The following is a 16,315-nucleotide window of genomic DNA, read 5'->3' as shown; positions in this document are numbered from 1 at the left end:
CACAATCATGAAGTGGAACGACATTTATTGGATATTTCAAACTTTTTTAACAAATCAAAAACTGATATATATATATATATATATATATATATATATATATATATATATATATATATATATATATATATATATATATATATATATATATATATATACAGATATATATATACAGTGCCTTGCGAAAGTATTTGGCCCCCTTATCCTTAATTGTATACAGTGGGGCAAAAAAGTATTTAGTCAGCCACCAATTGTGCAAGTTCTCCCACTTAAAAAGATGAGGCCTGTAATTTTCATCATAGGCACACTTCAACTATGACAGACAAAATGAGGAAAACAAATCCAGAAAATCACATTGTAGGATTTTTAATGAATTTATTTGCAATTTATGGTGGAAAATAAGTATTTGGTCAATAACAAAAGTTTATCTCAATACTTTGTTATATACCCTTTGTTAGCAATGACAGAGGTCAAACGTTTTCTGTAAGTCTTCACAAGGTTCACACACTGCGCCACTGTATATACACCCTTAATTGTCTTCTGACCGCAGGTGGCACAGTTCCATCAGAGCCGGTTACGGCTGACAGACTGTGGCCTGAGTGGACTGGCTTGCTCACCTGGATTAGGCACTGCAGGGGACGGCCTGCATAGCGGATGCTTCTCTTCCAGTCCTTGCTGCTCGCCCGGCCAGACATGCCCTCAAACTCAGTGGGCGTGTACCAGTGGTTGCTGTGCTTGATGCAGCGTCCCTTTCCACCTGGTTGTCAGTCGATTGGACAGGCAGCAGAGACAAGACAACACGGCCGCAATTATTTACATGGAGATGGACATGTATAGTTAATTATTTAGACTGTCCTAGCCCCTTCATTCACCATAACCCATGTATTCTCAAGTTGAGGGAAGAAAATCTGTCATCTGTAAAATATGGCTTCTTTCAGACAACTTTTAGCAGCTGGATTTGTTAAAACAATCAACTCCAGAGAACCACCCCTATTCCCTATACCGCCGCTCCTCAACAAGTTCACACATTTATTTCTCCAGTCTTGATACTTCAATTACAGACCATCAGGGTGGCTGCGGTTTCCAGCCAGGGCTGAGGAAAGCTGTCCTCATCTTCAAACCAAGAGCTCCACCTTGTGGCCCAACTAACCCTACCTGAGCCCAGTCTGTTCTTGTACAACATGCCGCTGGTGTTCCTGCAGCGCACTGGCAGCTCGTTGTTGTACACAGATGGATCCCAGTTGTACTTGGAGCCATCTTTCTCCTGCCCTGGATTCATTGGGGTGGAGGGAGTCTGGGGGGCTGGGGACAACACACAACACTGAAGTTAGAGACACCTGAAATGTATTTCAGATAGCCTGACGACACACTAAATTCTTCCGCTGTTCTGTCATTCACTACATACTTTAGTCTGAGACTGCCATCATTGAAGTCATTTGTAGTGAGGGGGGGGCATGAGGGGCGTTGTACAAAACAAAGTCAACAGCAATCGGATCATCTCAAACCAATCAGAGTATTAAAGCCAATGACACATTTTCAAACCGCTGTTTTACCAACGTGTTTTCTGACTCTGGCCCAACCCATTAGTTTCTGGACCAATCAGACGGCCCCGAATGTGTTCACATTCAGTGAAGGGTTGGGAAGGTACTCAGATAGACTCATTGGGGAGAAGAAAGTAACGTCCTTGTAGCATTTGGCCAGAACAAGGAGTCAGTTGGCCAGGCAATATTTCTGAGGCCACATACAGATTTAGACATCATTTAATTTATCCTGTCTTGGTTAGGCATCTCTGGAATATAAGCACACAGGTCAAAGCAGATGCTGCCATCTATTGGCTACAAGTCCATTACAACAACTTTCCCAGCACAGTAATGATAGGTGATGGTAGGGATTTTATACAATACTTTCTATGAAAAGTATCATACAAAATACAGGTCAAGAGCACATTGAGATTCCCTGGTGCATACCAGAGGACATGGCGGCTGCAGCGTTCTTCAGTCCTGTTGCGTCCACTATTCCTTCAGTGTGAACCACTATCAGAGTGGCCTTCTGGGGATTGAGACCGTCGCCAATCTGTAGGGTGGTCCTGCCAGTCTATCATGTGATGGAGGATCAGAGAGAAACATTACATTGCACAGTCTGTGCTGCTGGGTAGGTGATGTGAAATATGAGTCTAGTTTTCCACGGTCTGTTTCTTTTCAGATTAGTTGTTGGAAAATCTAATACAAATGTGGCGATATACACCTAGTGAGTGGTCCTATAGTCTAGACGATATACGCCTAGTGAGTGGTCCTACAGTCTAGACGATATACGCCTAGTGAGTGGTCCTACAGTCTAGACGATATACGCCTAGTGAGTGGTCCTACAGTCTAGACGATATACGCCTAGTGAGTGGTCCTACAGTCTAGACGATATACACCTAGTGAGTGGTCCTATAGTCTAGACGATATACGCCTAGTGAGTGGTCCTACAGTCTAGACGATATACGCCTAGTGAGTGGTCCTACAGTCTAGACGATATACGCCTAGTGAGTGGTCCTACAGTCTAGACGATATACGCCTAGTGAGTGGTCCTATAGTCTAGACGATATACGCCTAGTGAGTGGTCCTATAGTCTAGACGATATACGCCTAGTGAGTGGTCCTATAGTCTAGACGATATACGCCTAGTGAGTGGTCCTATAGTCTAGACTATATACGCCTAGTGAGTGGTCCTACAGTCTAGACGATATACGCCTAGTGAGTGGTCCTACAGTCTAGACGATATACGCCTAGTGAGTGGTCCTATAGTCTAGACGATATACACCTAGTGAGTGGTCCTATAGTCTAGACGATATACACCTAGTGAGTGGTCCTACAGTCTAGACTATATACACCTAGTGAGTGGTCCTATAGTCTAGACTATATACACCTAGTGAATGGTCCTATAGTCTAGACTATATACATTATGACTATATATAGTCTAGACTATATACGTTATGACTAGATATGTTAAATACTCATGTTGGGCTCTAATTTTGGGCTCAACATTTGAGTCATTTAGAAAACTCTCTTATCCAGAGTGACTTACAGTAGTGAGTGCACACATTTTCGTACTGGTCCCCCGTGGGAATCGAACACAAAACCTTTGCATTACAAGTGTCATGCTCTACCAACTGAGCTACGCAGAAACAATACAAATCCACTAGTAGGCCTAGACCACAAGATATTCAGATCCAAAATGACCACCATGTGAGAACTTACAAGAACATGCTCTGGTATGGAGGCTGAGGTGGCAGTGAACACATTGTCCTCGGCTGCTTGAACATCCCCCACAGTGACTGTTGTGACTTCTGTTGTGAGAGATCACAGGTTGAAATAGTCAAGTGCACTCTACCTACATGACTGGCTTGTCTCACTTTGTAGTAGATCTCACTATGTGAATCACATTAGTTTTGATGTATTTATGTTTTATTTAAGGTGGCCATGATGGTATGAGGGCCAGATTGGGAATTAAGCCAGGACCCCGGGGTTAACATCCCTATTCTCACGATAAATGCCATGGGATCGTTAGTGACCACAGAGTCAGGACACCCATTTAACATCCCATCTGAAAGACTGCACCCTATAAAGGGCAATCACTGCCCTGCAGCATTGGGATATTTATTTTTAGGGACCAAAGGAAATAGTGTCTCCTACTGGCCCTCCAACAGTATCTGGTCTCCCATCCAGGGCTACCAGGACCAACCCTACTTAGAATCAGAGGTAAGCCAGCAGTGGGATGCAGAGTGGTATGCTGATAGTTGATTTGATAGGGAAACAAAAACAAGGACTGTGCCCAAATATTTGAATACCAAATATTATGTATAAAACTGGAAACATGGGCGTCTTGCAATATTACCTGTATTTTACCTAACGTTAAATACAAATATCTCCGGAAAATAACATGTTTGGAGGTACATGTAAGGGGCTATGCTGATAATCAAATGTATAAGTTAGCTAGTTCATGCGTTTCAAAATGGGTAACGGTACTATAGCTAATGCAGCTGAATTAGGTTAGACTGGTTGATTTAGCTAGCTAGCTAACCTGTTTGTGTTTGCCTATGCGTCTAGTATTGTAACGAACAGTACTAGCACAGATGAAAGGAAGTTAGCTAGGAAACATAATGTGGTACTTGCTAACGAGCTAAAACAGGTGTAGCTGGCATTTAGCTAGCTTGACGAGTATCAGTAACGTTAGCTGGCTGCATTCTCAAACTTGCCTGCAAAAGCTGTCTCGGCATCGTCAGAGTTCGGCAAGGACTCGGTCCCAATCTCGATGTTCCCCGGTTCTCCCATTACTGTCATCGTGGTGACTTCGGCCTCCGACTCAGTATCCGAATCCACCCCCTCCTCCACCGGCTCTCCGGCAGCGTCTATGGACTCCTCGTCCAACACTAGTCCCTTCGTTGCCGAGTCCGTCTCGTCCATTTTCCTATGTCTAACGATTTACGCCGAATTTGACCGAAAAATAATCGGAGAATATGGCACCGACCCGATTATATTGCGTTGAGCATAAACCGCTCATGCACTGGAATAAAATAATAATAATTTGTGCCGTCAATTCAATTATTATTTCAAACCAAATGTATTAAAACGGTGAGAAATGGCGTCTTACCTTCGTTGTCTTTACGCTTTTCGGTCAAGTCTCACAGGAAGGAGATGCAGCGGAAATTACCGAAACAAAACGACGTCACACGAATCGACGCTCAAATCTCGTTTCAGTTTTACACCACTAGGTGGCAATATACACATGAGAATAGAAATTGTAAAACGTTTATTTAACCTTTATTTAACCAGGTAGGCTAGTTGAGAACAAGTTCTCATTTGCAACTGCGAGGCATGCACCATCAATAAGTTTGCAGACAACATAACTGTGGTAGGCCTGATCACCGACAACGACGAGACAGCCTATAGGGAGGAGGTCAGAGCTGGCCAGGTGATGCCAGAATAACAACCTATCCCTCAACTTAACCGAGATAATTGTGGACTACAGGAAAAGGAGGACCGAGCACACCCCCATTCTCATCAACGGGGCTGTAGTGGAGCAGGTTGAGAGCTTCAAGTTCCTTGGTGTTCACATTAACTATAAATTAGAATGGTCCAAACACACCAAGACAGTCATGAAGAAGGCACGACAAAGCCTATTTCTCCTTAGGAAACTAAAAAGTTTTGGCATGAGTTCTGAGATCCTCAAAAGGTTCTACAGCTACAACATTGAGAGTATGCACTGGTTGCATCACTGCCTGGTACGGCCATTGCTCGGCTTCCGACCACAAGGCACTAGAGGGTAGTAAGTACAGCCCAGTACATCACTGGGGTTAAGCTGCCTGCCATCCAGGACCTCTACACCAGGCAGTGTCAGAGGAAGGCCCTAAAAATTGTCAGACCCCAGCCACCCCAGTTATAGACTGTTCTCTCTACAACCGCATGGCAAGAGTAACGGAGTGCCAAGTCTAGGACAAAAATGCTTCTCAACAGTTTTTACCCCCAAGCCCCAAGCCATAAGACTCATGAAATGGCTACCCGGACTATTTGCATTTGCATTGTGTGCAAAAAAAGATTTGCAGATACATCAGAGAATCCCCGCATTAACCCCACAAAGGCTTTTTCCAATATTTTTCCGCCAAACAACTCAATGGCCTCTTATTGGACAATTTCGCATGACCATACCTGTATAAAATATAATTGTAGTATGCCCTAAAATATCTTTCAAATGTTCATAGCGATGTAGAATATACAACCACATGAGCCATTGGTAATCCTGTTGGTAACCTGTTTATAATAGCAATAAGGCATCTCGGGGGTTTGTGGTATATGGCCAATATACCATGGCTAAGGGCTTTGCTGATGACACTGTCAGAGATGTATTTAGAATTCAAGGAACACTTAACCAGCATGACTAATACAGCATTCTGCAGCGATACCTCATCCAATCTGGTTTGCACTTAGTGGGAAAATAATTTGTTTTTCAACAGGACAATGACCCAACACACCTCCAGGCTGTGTAAGAGCTATTTGACCAAGAAGGAGAGTGCTGTAGCAGATGACATGGCCTCCACGATCACCCAACCTCAACCCAATTGAGATGGTTTGAGATGAGTTGGACCGCAGAGTGAAGAAAAAGCAGCCAACAAGTGCTCAGCATATGTGGGAACTCCTTCAAGACTGTTAGAAAAGCATTCCATGTGAAGCTGGTTGAGAGAATGCCAAGAGTGTGCAAAGTTGTCAAAAGCAAAGGGATGGCTACTTTGAAGAATATAAAATATATTTTGATTCGTTTAACACTTTTTTGGTTACTACATGATTCCATATGTGTTATTTCATCGTTTTGATGACTTATAGAAAATAGTAAAAATAAAGAAAAACCCTTGAATGAGAATCTTCCCAAAACGCTGATTTCTGAATATGTTATGGTCGATAATTGCAGTATTGCTAATATTCAATCATGTTAAATGGTTATGTACAGTACATGTGAATAGTCACGGATGTGAGCTGATTCAAATGAAATACCACGTTATCCTAGTAGCTGTTTTCATTATGAGGACTTTAGGCTGTACCATACATTCCATTACAGTAGGTTTCCATCCAATTTGCGACAGATTTTCATGCGAATATTCAAAAATCTGCATAAAACAATATGCTAATTTTCCCACCAGAGATGTTTGGTGCAGCGGTCCAAGGCACTACATCTCAGTGCAAGAGGCGTCAGTCACTACAGTCCCCGGATTGAATCCAGGCTGAATCACTTCCGTGATTGAGGGTCCCATAGGGCGGCGCAGAATTGGACCAGCGTTGGCCGGAGTAGGCCGTTATTAACTGACTTGCCTAGTTAAAGAAAAAATACAAATTTTGGGGGAAAAAAGGTGAACATAAAAATAAATGTCACCGTGAAATTCCCATGTACCGAATGAAAAATACAAGTTAAATGAGGTTCCATCTCATTTTCAACTCTACTGATGGTTTTGTCACAAAAACTGTTGCATTATATACCGAATGTGCCCACTCTGGTCTTGGCACATGCACTCTAGCCAACAGCTCCCAGATTAGGGGTAGGCTAACTACATTATGAGACTATTATAGATAAGAGTACAAGTATTTGTCAAAGGGCAGTCAAGCATCTGTCACCAGAATAAGACCCTCGATATTTATTGGAAAGGAGCATCAAGCTCATCACCTTGCACAACATTCACCACCCTTTTACGTTCATCATGACTTCATCTGTAGCCTAATAAACTGCATGCTTTCCCTGGTCGTAGCCGGAGGACCACACAACATATCGTCGTGTGACTCCCAAGTTTACTTCGATATGATGGTTATATCAATAGTTGCGCATAAAGGCGTTTCCACCGCCATTTTTCGCATAATTATTTTCACCGACACAATCATATCCCACAAACAAATTGTCGGCATTTATAGAATTGTACCGGCAATGGTTGGATGGAAACGTGGTTAGTGTAGTAAAATCCGATGTTGGGCCTGTTCAGGCCAATTACATTCATATTCTAGTAACAGACCAATGCATCTTCATGTAGATTAACTAAATGTAATGATTTTCTGCTCTCACCATTAGGTTAAAACGTATGGGCATTCCTATGGAATTTACATTGTAATGCATGCGGCAAATGTCTAGTCCTCTGCTTTATGAAAACATAAAAGGATAACATTGTAATATCATTTTAATCAGCTCATATCCATGACTATTCACATGTACATATCCATTTTACATGTTTGAAGATGAAATGTTGCAACTATTGACCATCATTTCTTCTGAAAACAGCGATTCAGACAGCTTTTTGGGCACATTTTTCACACAATTCTGTGAATAATTTAACATCTTTATATCTGGCACACCTGGCTGATGTGGTTTTGTATTCTACATCACTATGAATATTTTAACATAATTATATCAATATAATGAATTTTTCAGCATACTACAATAATACTGTATTTCAAACAGGTATGGTCCAATAAGACCCAATTGAGATGCATGGCGTTCATATTGGGAAAAGGCTTCTGTGGGGTTAATGTGTAAATTATGTGCTGGCCCTGTCTCTACAAATCTTTTAAAACTGTTCTAGCTGTGTGTGTGCAAGTTGGTGCCTATCAAAGTTAGAATCTATAAATATAGCTGCCCTATTACATGGAATTTTATGGCTAAGCTTCCAAAATGGGCGATTTTTAAACAATATTTGGAGCTGGTGCTTTCAAAGTTAGTTATATATCATTATTTGAAAGGTACTTTTATAACCTTTCTGAACCACTTGTCAAACAAATGTTAAAATGTATCAGTGTTTCCTTTTTAAAGCCATTAACACAGGTCATTCTGATATGTACCCTAGAGGTCAAAGTTTGTCTGTCCTGATCATTTCCAAAAATGTGTGTCTGATGGATAGTTTGGAACGCTTAGATTCACATGATACATAATTAAAACCAATAACTCTGTATATTTAACCAGTGTGAAATGGCAAGCTAGTTAGCAATGTGTGCTGGTAGCGTTTCAATCAGTGACGTTTCTCGCTCTGAAACCTAGTTATTTACCTTGCTCTGCAACGGTTGCGGCTTTTGTGGCGCGATAGGTAACGATGATTTGAGGGTGACTTGTGGATGTGTGCAAAGGGCCCCTGGTTCAAGCACAGGTTGAGGGAGAGGAGAGGGACGGAAGCGAAACTGTTACACATTGTTTATTGTAGGGCAAAATCCCTAAGGGAAAAATGGAGGGATGAAAGAGTGATACACAGAAACCTACCATTGCTGCACTGGTATCACACATTTCCCACCTCTAGGGACATAAATCACTAAAGACGTCAACGATCCATATTTGGTGGTCTGGCTCATGGACTAATTGGATCACTCAGATCTGGATAGTGGTAGATTGAGCAAATTATTACTTACAACAGATTTTTACAAAATCTCATTTAATATCCTTAAAATCTAAATGTCTTGCCATCTCTGTAAAAATCAACCATCTGTAAACTAGTCGACTCCTGATAAGTGAAATGTCTCCATTGGTTCAGGACTGCATTAACTACACGAACCACTGGAGCAGATATTCAGAGCAAGAAAAATTGAATTGGGACCTGTGGAGTTCACACTTATCCGGAGTCGACTGTAGTATCAAAATGTTTATTACACATACATTACAAGGATTTATACAACTCACTGGAAAAAAGGATTATGTTATGTAGGATCATGTTATGTAGTTGTTTAGGAAATGCAACAACAGTTAATTACATGCCAGGTGCTGACAACTTAATATCACAGAATAAGGGATTGTTAAAGTTTAGGCAATGTCTTAGAGATTCTACAGTACTTTTGTATACTTTTTAGCCCGTAGTTCTGAAAGTAACGCTCATGGAAAATGGCACACTACATCAGTTTCCAGAAAAAAAGGTTGCTTTCAAACTAGGGATTTCATGGCTAGTTGAGATAAAACAGAAATTCTGCTCATAGATTATGCATGTGTGAACTACACAGTGACACATCCTGCCCAAAGCGGGAGGTCTTAAAAAATACTTACTAAATCGCCAAAGTACCGGAGCATGTCTTCAAACTACTATTACAAAACACAAGAATAAGCCATAACCGAGGACAATCTCTTATTGTACCTATGGTCAGTACTGCCTGTCTTGGCTCAGTAATGTGAAAAGGGCACTGGGACATTCTTTGACACACTGCCAATCTCTAGGGCTATTTATCAATGTAAATAAAGGACTATCCTGCTTTCAACTGCATCCTGGTAAGGATGAGGGGGGGAGGGCAAACATTCAGTTTTACATGACTGGGGTCTTAGATAATGTATATACAATGAAAGTTCTCATATAACTGAGACAAATTATATACACATCTGCACATACTGTATTTCATTTCGAGCAGAAGACATTATTATATCGAGAATTGGAGAGGGGGTGATGGGTGAGATGATTTCCTATCCAAAATCTTCACAATAAAAGTTTATATTTGGTCTTTCTTGGTATAACTGAGAGGAAAGTAGCCAGCCACACTATAAATGTCCATTCTTGTTAAAGCTCTTCAGTTCTGGACCCTGTAGATGAGATAGTAGAGCAGGAAGAAGACAAAGACCAGTCCTACTGAGACATAGCAGAGGATTTTGCGATTGTCTCTTCCAGATCGCACCATGCCAGAGAACCTCTTCACACTGCCAGTCAACAGTCCTGTAGCACTCAGAAAATTGGAATCCTAAAAACAGAAAAGGAAGAGTGGATTGATTGAACTTGCTACTACATACATCAGGAAACTCATCTGATGCAGAACTAGACAGCCAATTGCTACAAACAGCTACATTCAGATTACCCTGCCCCCACTCAAGACTTACCATGCCATCCAAATAGGAATTTTGGTCTTCTGCTTCTTTGTCAATGTCGTAGGCAAGCTTTAAAAATAACAATAAATTATTTTATTTACTTTTTAAATTAAGTTAACATTAGCAGCTAACTTGTACAACAATACTAGCTATGCCTGCTACTTTATTTGCAAGCTGTTGGTAGCACACCGCCGGTAAATTAGATGTAATTTGTCAGTGGTCATACATACCGATTTCAATCTGGAAACTTTGGACGCCAAATTGTCAGCCATAAGCTTGTTTTCCGCGTCCAACATATCGTCAACAGCACCTTGTCCTATCATGACAAGCACAGGGAGTGAATAATATGATATTTACATACGAGCAAGATATCACGTAAAAAAAATAACGTAATGCTTACAAACTTAATATATAACTACGACCAGAGACAGCTAACGTTAGCTCGACTATCTACACTTCACACATAAAAAGCGCGATAATCTACACTTCACACATAAAAAGCAATCTACATACAATTCTTTCAAAATGATTAGTCCGTAAAAATGTTAGATTAAGAACATTGGTCAACAATGTTCATTACGAAGACGTGTCACTTATCAAATTACCTCGATTCCAGTCCGCCATCTTGGCTGTTGACGTATCAGCAAATTTACGGAAGCCCGTTGAAACCACTGCGCTGTTTGGATGCAACGACTGTGGGGGAAAGATTATGGCTATACAGACAAGGTACATACATGTCTCTTCGCTCTAACAATGGGAATCTTTGTCCACAAGGTAGCCCAACTGACAATCTAGTTACCGCCTTTCTTTGGATTGGTGGATACATTTCATGCTTGTAATCTCTTTGAATATTTGATTAGGGTTTTGGACGTCAACCGCATGCATTCAATGAAGAGCGATGTATGCTACTAGCCTCATGGCATGAATATGCATAGCCATCTCGAGACAACTCCGATATGAAGTGTTTTTTCTCAAAGTTGCTGGGATGTCACGTGTCCTATATTTTTATTTAACTAGGCAAGTCAGTTTGGAACAAATTCTTATTTACAATGACAGCCTACCCCGGGCAAACCCTAATGACACTGGGCCAATTGTGCGCTGCCCTATGGGACTCCCAATGACGGCCGGTTGTGATACAGCCTGGAATCGAACCAGGGTTTGTTGAGACGCCTCTAGCACGGAGATGCAGTGCCTTAGACCGCTGAGCCCCAAAATAGCAATATTATATCAGTACACTCGTAACAACTTAAGCATTACGAAACGTATATTTGATCAAATAAACCTCACGTAGCAAATAAACCATTCATTATTTTGTTGACCAAATTTGACAATCTCATTGTCCTCTATGGGCTCCCGAATGGCGCAGTGGTCTAAGGCACTGCATCTCACGGCCGGTGTAGGCCGTTATTGTAATTAATAATTTGTTCTTAACCGACTTGTCTAGCTAAATAGAGGTTAAAATAAAAACACAACAACTTCTTGTTTGGTGGGCGAAAAAACGCAATTTGCTGGAGGGAGCCAGAATTTCCGCAGAGTTGGGCCTCTATTTTCCTCTTCCTGCTGTAGGTTGGTTGAGACCAGGGGTGTATTCATTACGGAAACGGTTAACCGTTCATGAACCAAACGGAAGCCACAAAGACAACTGAACAAAACGGGGAGGGACATACCCGCATTTGTCCAATATAAGATGTCCGTTTGCGTTTTCCGCTTGGAGTAAAAGTTGCGACCGACGAAACGTTTTGCGAAGGAATCAGCACAAGGTATAGCTACACCCCAGAAATGAAAATCGTTTCCTTGGTTCGCGGCGTGTAGAGACAGAATGTGTTCTCGATTCGAGGCTAAATTCTGAATGCTGTCGTGCCAAAATGGGATGCAACTTTTGTCAAATTGATGTCTAAGTTATTTTTTGTTTTGCATTTTAGTTCACCCTAACCATAACCTGATTTGATAAGTCAATTTTGACAAAAGCTGTATATTTTCTAGACAAAACCACAGAACGTAATATAAATTCCGAGAATGTAAACGCGATTTATATCACATAATATGTGACCTGGTGGATTTGTTGTTACTCTTTTCCTTATCGGTAAGTTGTACCCGTTTTAATGAATGACTGTTGTCGCAGGGTTTACTACTACTACTTCAACATGGATTATATGATGGTGTTGTAGGCCTATAATTAGGCCACTTTCGTGATTTATATCGATCGCTGACATTGCAATTTCTTAAAGGACTAAATTGATGTACCCAGGTATGCGGCCTAGTAGTAGGCCTACATTTACAGCACCACCTAGGATTATGCAAACTTGAAATAATAAGCAGTGTTGCTGCTTTGTAGTCTTTAGTGTGAGTAGAATCAATATTGATGCTCTTGGGGACTTTCATTCTAAATAAACCTATTGCATTAAAAAAGCATTACAGAATTATCTAATTACAAAGCACAATGTTTTTGTCATTTGATATATCAGGATTTGTATGATGTATTTTGAAATGTTTCCAGTTTACTCACATGTTTGTCTCTACATTTCAGTTTACCTGTCAGTGCTTATGTGGAATAAAGTTGATGAATCAAAGATATGATGCCGTCTACACACCATAAGGGATGAAGTAACTGGCAAAACAATGTTGGATCTGATTTCAAATACATTAGTTAAGGATATCATCAGAAAGGGATGTTAGAGATGGACAGGGAAGCTCATGCAGAAGATGAGCCCAGAGGAGGGACTGGGTTAGTGGATGCCTTTAAGATCCTCTCTAAGGTCCCATACGAGAGACAGCTAAGCCTGACTTTCAAGTTGGGTGATAGCCTGGCCGAGGAGTTGGTACATGCCATGTCTCTCATCCGCCTCGGGAAGAGGCCAGAGGCACTGAACAAGCTCCAGGCTTTGGGGGACAACAACATCATTGCTAACCATCTGGCTGAAAAGGTGAGAATGTGTGGAGTCAAGTTGGAGGACTTAACAGTGAGCATGGTTCCTTTCCAAGAGTGTACCGTGGGCACCTTAGCAGACCTAGCGAGGATTTTCAAGGTGTTGGCTGAGGAGAGGTTGTGTGACTCATCTCTGAGGGATTTGGCTTACCAGACAGCTCTAGCCACATTCAAGAACAAGAACAGTGGTGAAGAGAGTTCCGAATCAGAATACATACAGATGCAGCTGAGAGAAGAAGCCAACAGGGTCTGCGGGCCTCAGATTGAGGACACAGTTGGGGGGATGTGTTTCCCTAAGGACTCCTCATCAGGCCTTTGCTCCATCCCGACGCTGGACCAAGGGAGCACAGCTTTACAAAAACCAGGCTTTCCCAATCAGACAGGAAGTAGTCACAGTCCGCCGTCCTCCCTACGGGATGACACCTCCATATGTTCCTACCCTTCTCACTTGGAGATCAGTGTATCCGAAACAGTTGGCTTTAAAACAAGCAACATCCCATCGCAGCCTCCTCCAATGAATTTGGAACCCGTACAATCACCTGTTCCACATTATGGTACAAATACAGGAGATGAAGGTGCATTTAAATACTTTTCCAGGGTTACGTCTCAGGATATACCACCCACACAAGATGTGCCTAAGCCTGTTAAAGGAGAAATGGACAGAGTTACAAGTGTTGCAGTGTCTTGTGAACACAGAACAGGGTCAGAGGTGAGAGTTTCACCCCTTTCTCCTGTCAATTTCACTCCAGTTCAGACTAAGTTCGATAAACCTGAGAGTCCAAACGCACATTCCAAACCATGCCCAAAAAATAACCTTGTGCCTCCCTCAAACAACAATAGGCCAACTTCTCATCCAACTACCACTGAACCAGTGTCAGCAAGTGTTCCATTGAAAACCCCAAATCAGGAGGAGGAGGAGGAGGAAGTGTTTTTCTCCTTTGTGATCCTGCATGCAGCAGAGGATGTGGATATGGCTGAGAAGTTTAAAGAGGAACTAGAGTCTATAGTTGGTGGTGAAGGAGCAACCTTCTCTCAGGACTTTGCCATCCCAGGCAGGAACACCCTCATGTGTGTGGAGGATGCCATCAACAATTCAGCCTTCACTATCCTGATGCTTACTCGCAACTTCAACACCCGTCTGCTGGAGGTAGAAACCAGTTCTGTGCTCATGAATGCCATTGAGAACCTGCACAAGTACAACACTGTCATCCCTTTTCTGCCACAGGAGAACCGTATGCCTCGAGAGAACATGCCCAAAGTTCTGAGGATCTTTATTCCGTTAGAGGAAGGTAATGCCTTTGAGAGAAAGGCAAAAAGGGCCATGGCTCCAGCAAGGATTGCTAAACAGAGGAGGTTGTGGTTGAGCGAGCAGGCAGTGAGGGCGCAGGTTAGGAGACAGGAGAGACTACGACTAGAGGAAAGGCTTCAAATGGATTTAATTCGTGGTCAGGAGACGGAAAGAATGCAGAGATATTTGTTGCAACAACAACTTTCCAATCAACCCTCGACTCCCGCAATGCCTCACTTTACTACTGCTCCATTTTTAGGAAGTACACCTATAAATGTGTCCAATATGTCAGTGACACCACCGCAACGTGGGTGGAGTCACCCACCCGGAAACATCCACATCCAGAATGCTCGCTATATCATGTTTGGGAATGACTCTAAAATGACTGTCGGACAAGGAGGGGACAGCAGTGGGGATGAAGAGGACAGGTTCTAAATTGAATATGATGTAATAAAGAAGAGGGTTAAATGGGAAAGCTAGTTATTCTGGAGTAATCATTTAGGAGTAATCATTTATATCACACTTTTGGAACAGATATCCTGTTTATTTTCTTCTTGATGGCCATTTTGTGTATTGATGGTGTTTTTGCATTGAGTATGATCATAGTTCAATGTTACGTTAGTTGATTACTTAAACAAATCATTTCTGATGCCCTGTACCATTTAAGTGAAAGTTCTCATTTTGAATCAACTGTCATCGCTTGCAAAAGCTGTCATTTTAAATCTGGAGACAAAGGTGCAGTCTCAGGTACACTGAGAATGAGGGGATTGGTGCAAACTGGTGAATAGGTAATAAGATAAGTTTGTTGTGGTTTAATATAATTGTTTCTCTTTTAAAATTGTATGTGTTTTTTTCTTCATTGTGTTCAATTACTTCTGATATGCAATAAATACGTAAGGCTCCAGTTCCTCTTTTCACCTGAACCTATTTGTTGATACTGTGTTTAACTAACAAGGCCAACTGTGTTTGGATCACCAATAGAGCAGCATAAAGGAATTCAAGCATGATTACATTTTATTCAATCAATAGTCTAGAGGTGCGTAACATTTTATATAAAATACAAACAACAAAGATTTAGATATATGCAGAGTTCGTAGAAATGTCAGTGAATGTGCATGGGTAAAACATGTAGTGTATGAGAGAGCAAAAGAAACAAGAAGTTCAATGTAGTCAGACATGTATCTGTATTTTCCCCCATATCAGGTTTTCTGATTGTAATAACCTTTACAACAGGTTGGTAAAATACATTTATTTTAAAATACTGGCTAAGGGAATATAATGTTCTTGAAGACTGGGGACCTCCATTGGCAGCCCGGCAGGGAGTAGAGCGGATGCAGGCCCACTAACACACTGTTACATGACTCCTTTCCCCCGGTCATGCACACATGATTTGGGCCATGTTTGTCCCAGCTATGCAGTCTCCATGTGGGTTTCATGGGCCAATCATAGCACCATCTCTCCGGTCGCATAGTTCTGTCATAAGAGTCCGGGAACCTCTCGATTGGGTAATAAGTTCCCAGAGATCCCACTCCACCTCCATGGAGCCTCTGTGAGTGATCGAAAGGCAAAGTCCAGTCCACAAACGCAGTAGTGTCATAATAACCTCTAGGTTCCTGTGGAGGGTACTGTGGCTTCATCCAGCCCCAGGATCCATGCAGCCCACTTCTACCCCCACAGTGCCTCTCCCGATGGCTACAGCCTAGCTCGGTCCAGGACCAGCCCAGAGAACCAGCTGTACTGTACCCGTCCTCCAGCTCCCTCTGG

The 16,315-nt window shown here is 41.9% G+C and overlaps 3 protein-coding genes across 13 annotated transcripts in view; 1 reads left to right on the top strand and 2 right to left on the bottom strand.

Annotated features, from left to right (window-relative positions):
* The window catches only part of deaf1 (DEAF1 transcription factor), a 30,875-nt gene extending 25,162 nt beyond the window's left edge, over positions 1-5,713 (bottom strand). For all 7 annotated transcript variants that reach the window (XR_016495119.1, XR_016495118.1, XR_016495117.1 and 4 more), the window contains exons 1-5: positions 4,237-5,713; positions 3,239-3,327; positions 1,965-2,091; positions 1,153-1,299; positions 615-754 (exon numbers count right to left, since the gene is read on the bottom strand). Coding sequence is in view for 2 of the 7 variants with exons in the window: in XM_021598849.3 (XP_021454524.2) it covers positions 615-754; positions 1,153-1,299; positions 1,965-2,091; positions 3,239-3,327; positions 4,237-4,444 (711 nt within the window). In the remaining 5 variants the exon portion in view is untranslated. The remainder of the gene's footprint in view (positions 1-614; positions 755-1,152; positions 1,300-1,964; positions 2,092-3,238; positions 3,328-4,236) is intronic.
* Positions 5,714-8,904: 3,191 nt separating this feature from the next.
* bet1l (Bet1 golgi vesicular membrane trafficking protein like) lies at positions 8,905-12,191 on the bottom strand. Of its 2 annotated transcripts, XM_021598380.3 has the most exons (5): positions 12,005-12,191; positions 10,943-11,030; positions 10,568-10,653; positions 10,350-10,406; positions 8,905-10,213 (listed from the first exon to the last, which is right to left on the bottom strand). In XM_021598380.3, exons 1-5 carry the CDS (start codon positions 12,008-12,010, stop codon positions 10,046-10,048), a joined length of 405 nt encoding a protein of 134 aa, XP_021454055.2. In that variant the 5' UTR covers positions 12,011-12,191; the 3' UTR covers positions 8,905-10,045.
* ticam1 (TIR domain containing adaptor molecule 1) lies at positions 10,933-15,455 on the top strand. 4 transcript variants are annotated; one of them, XM_036969281.2, is made up of 2 exons: positions 10,933-11,063; positions 12,865-15,455. In XM_036969281.2, exon 2 carries the CDS (start codon positions 13,007-13,009, stop codon positions 14,984-14,986), a length of 1,980 nt encoding a protein of 659 aa, XP_036825176.2. In that variant the 5' UTR covers positions 10,933-11,063; positions 12,865-13,006; the 3' UTR covers positions 14,987-15,455. The 4 variants fall into 4 exon arrangements, with proteins under 4 accessions (XP_036825176.2, XP_036825178.2, XP_036825177.2 ...); XM_036969283.2 differs by having other exon boundaries at positions 10,988-11,111; XM_036969282.2 differs by lacking the exon at positions 10,933-11,063 and adding an exon at positions 11,932-12,097.
* Positions 15,456-16,315: the final 860 nt, after the last annotated feature.

The sequence above is a fragment of the Oncorhynchus mykiss genome, chromosome 4, assembly GCF_057628025.1.
Source record: "Oncorhynchus mykiss isolate SJ-2025 chromosome 4, ASM5762802v1, whole genome shotgun sequence".
Taxonomy (NCBI): Eukaryota; Metazoa; Chordata; class Actinopteri; order Salmoniformes; family Salmonidae; genus Oncorhynchus; species Oncorhynchus mykiss.
The sequence above is the reverse complement of the archived record's forward strand: the minus strand, read 5'-3'. Positions and strand labels throughout refer to the sequence as shown.

Bases quoted from the DNA above. Each gene is read 5' to 3' on its own strand.
- ticam1 (XM_036969281.2), top strand. From the start codon at position 13,007: ATGTTAGAGATGGACAGGGAAGCTCATGCAGAAGATGAGCCCAGAGGA.
- bet1l (XM_021598380.3), bottom strand. The intron at 10,654-10,942 runs GTAATTTGATAA...TTGTCATGATAG, and splicing joins GATGGCGGACTGGAATCGAG to GACAAGGTGCTGTTGACGAT. The intron at 10,407-10,567 runs GTATGTATGACC...TTATTTTTAAAG, and splicing joins AAGTTTCCAGATTGAAATCG to CTTGCCTACGACATTGACAA.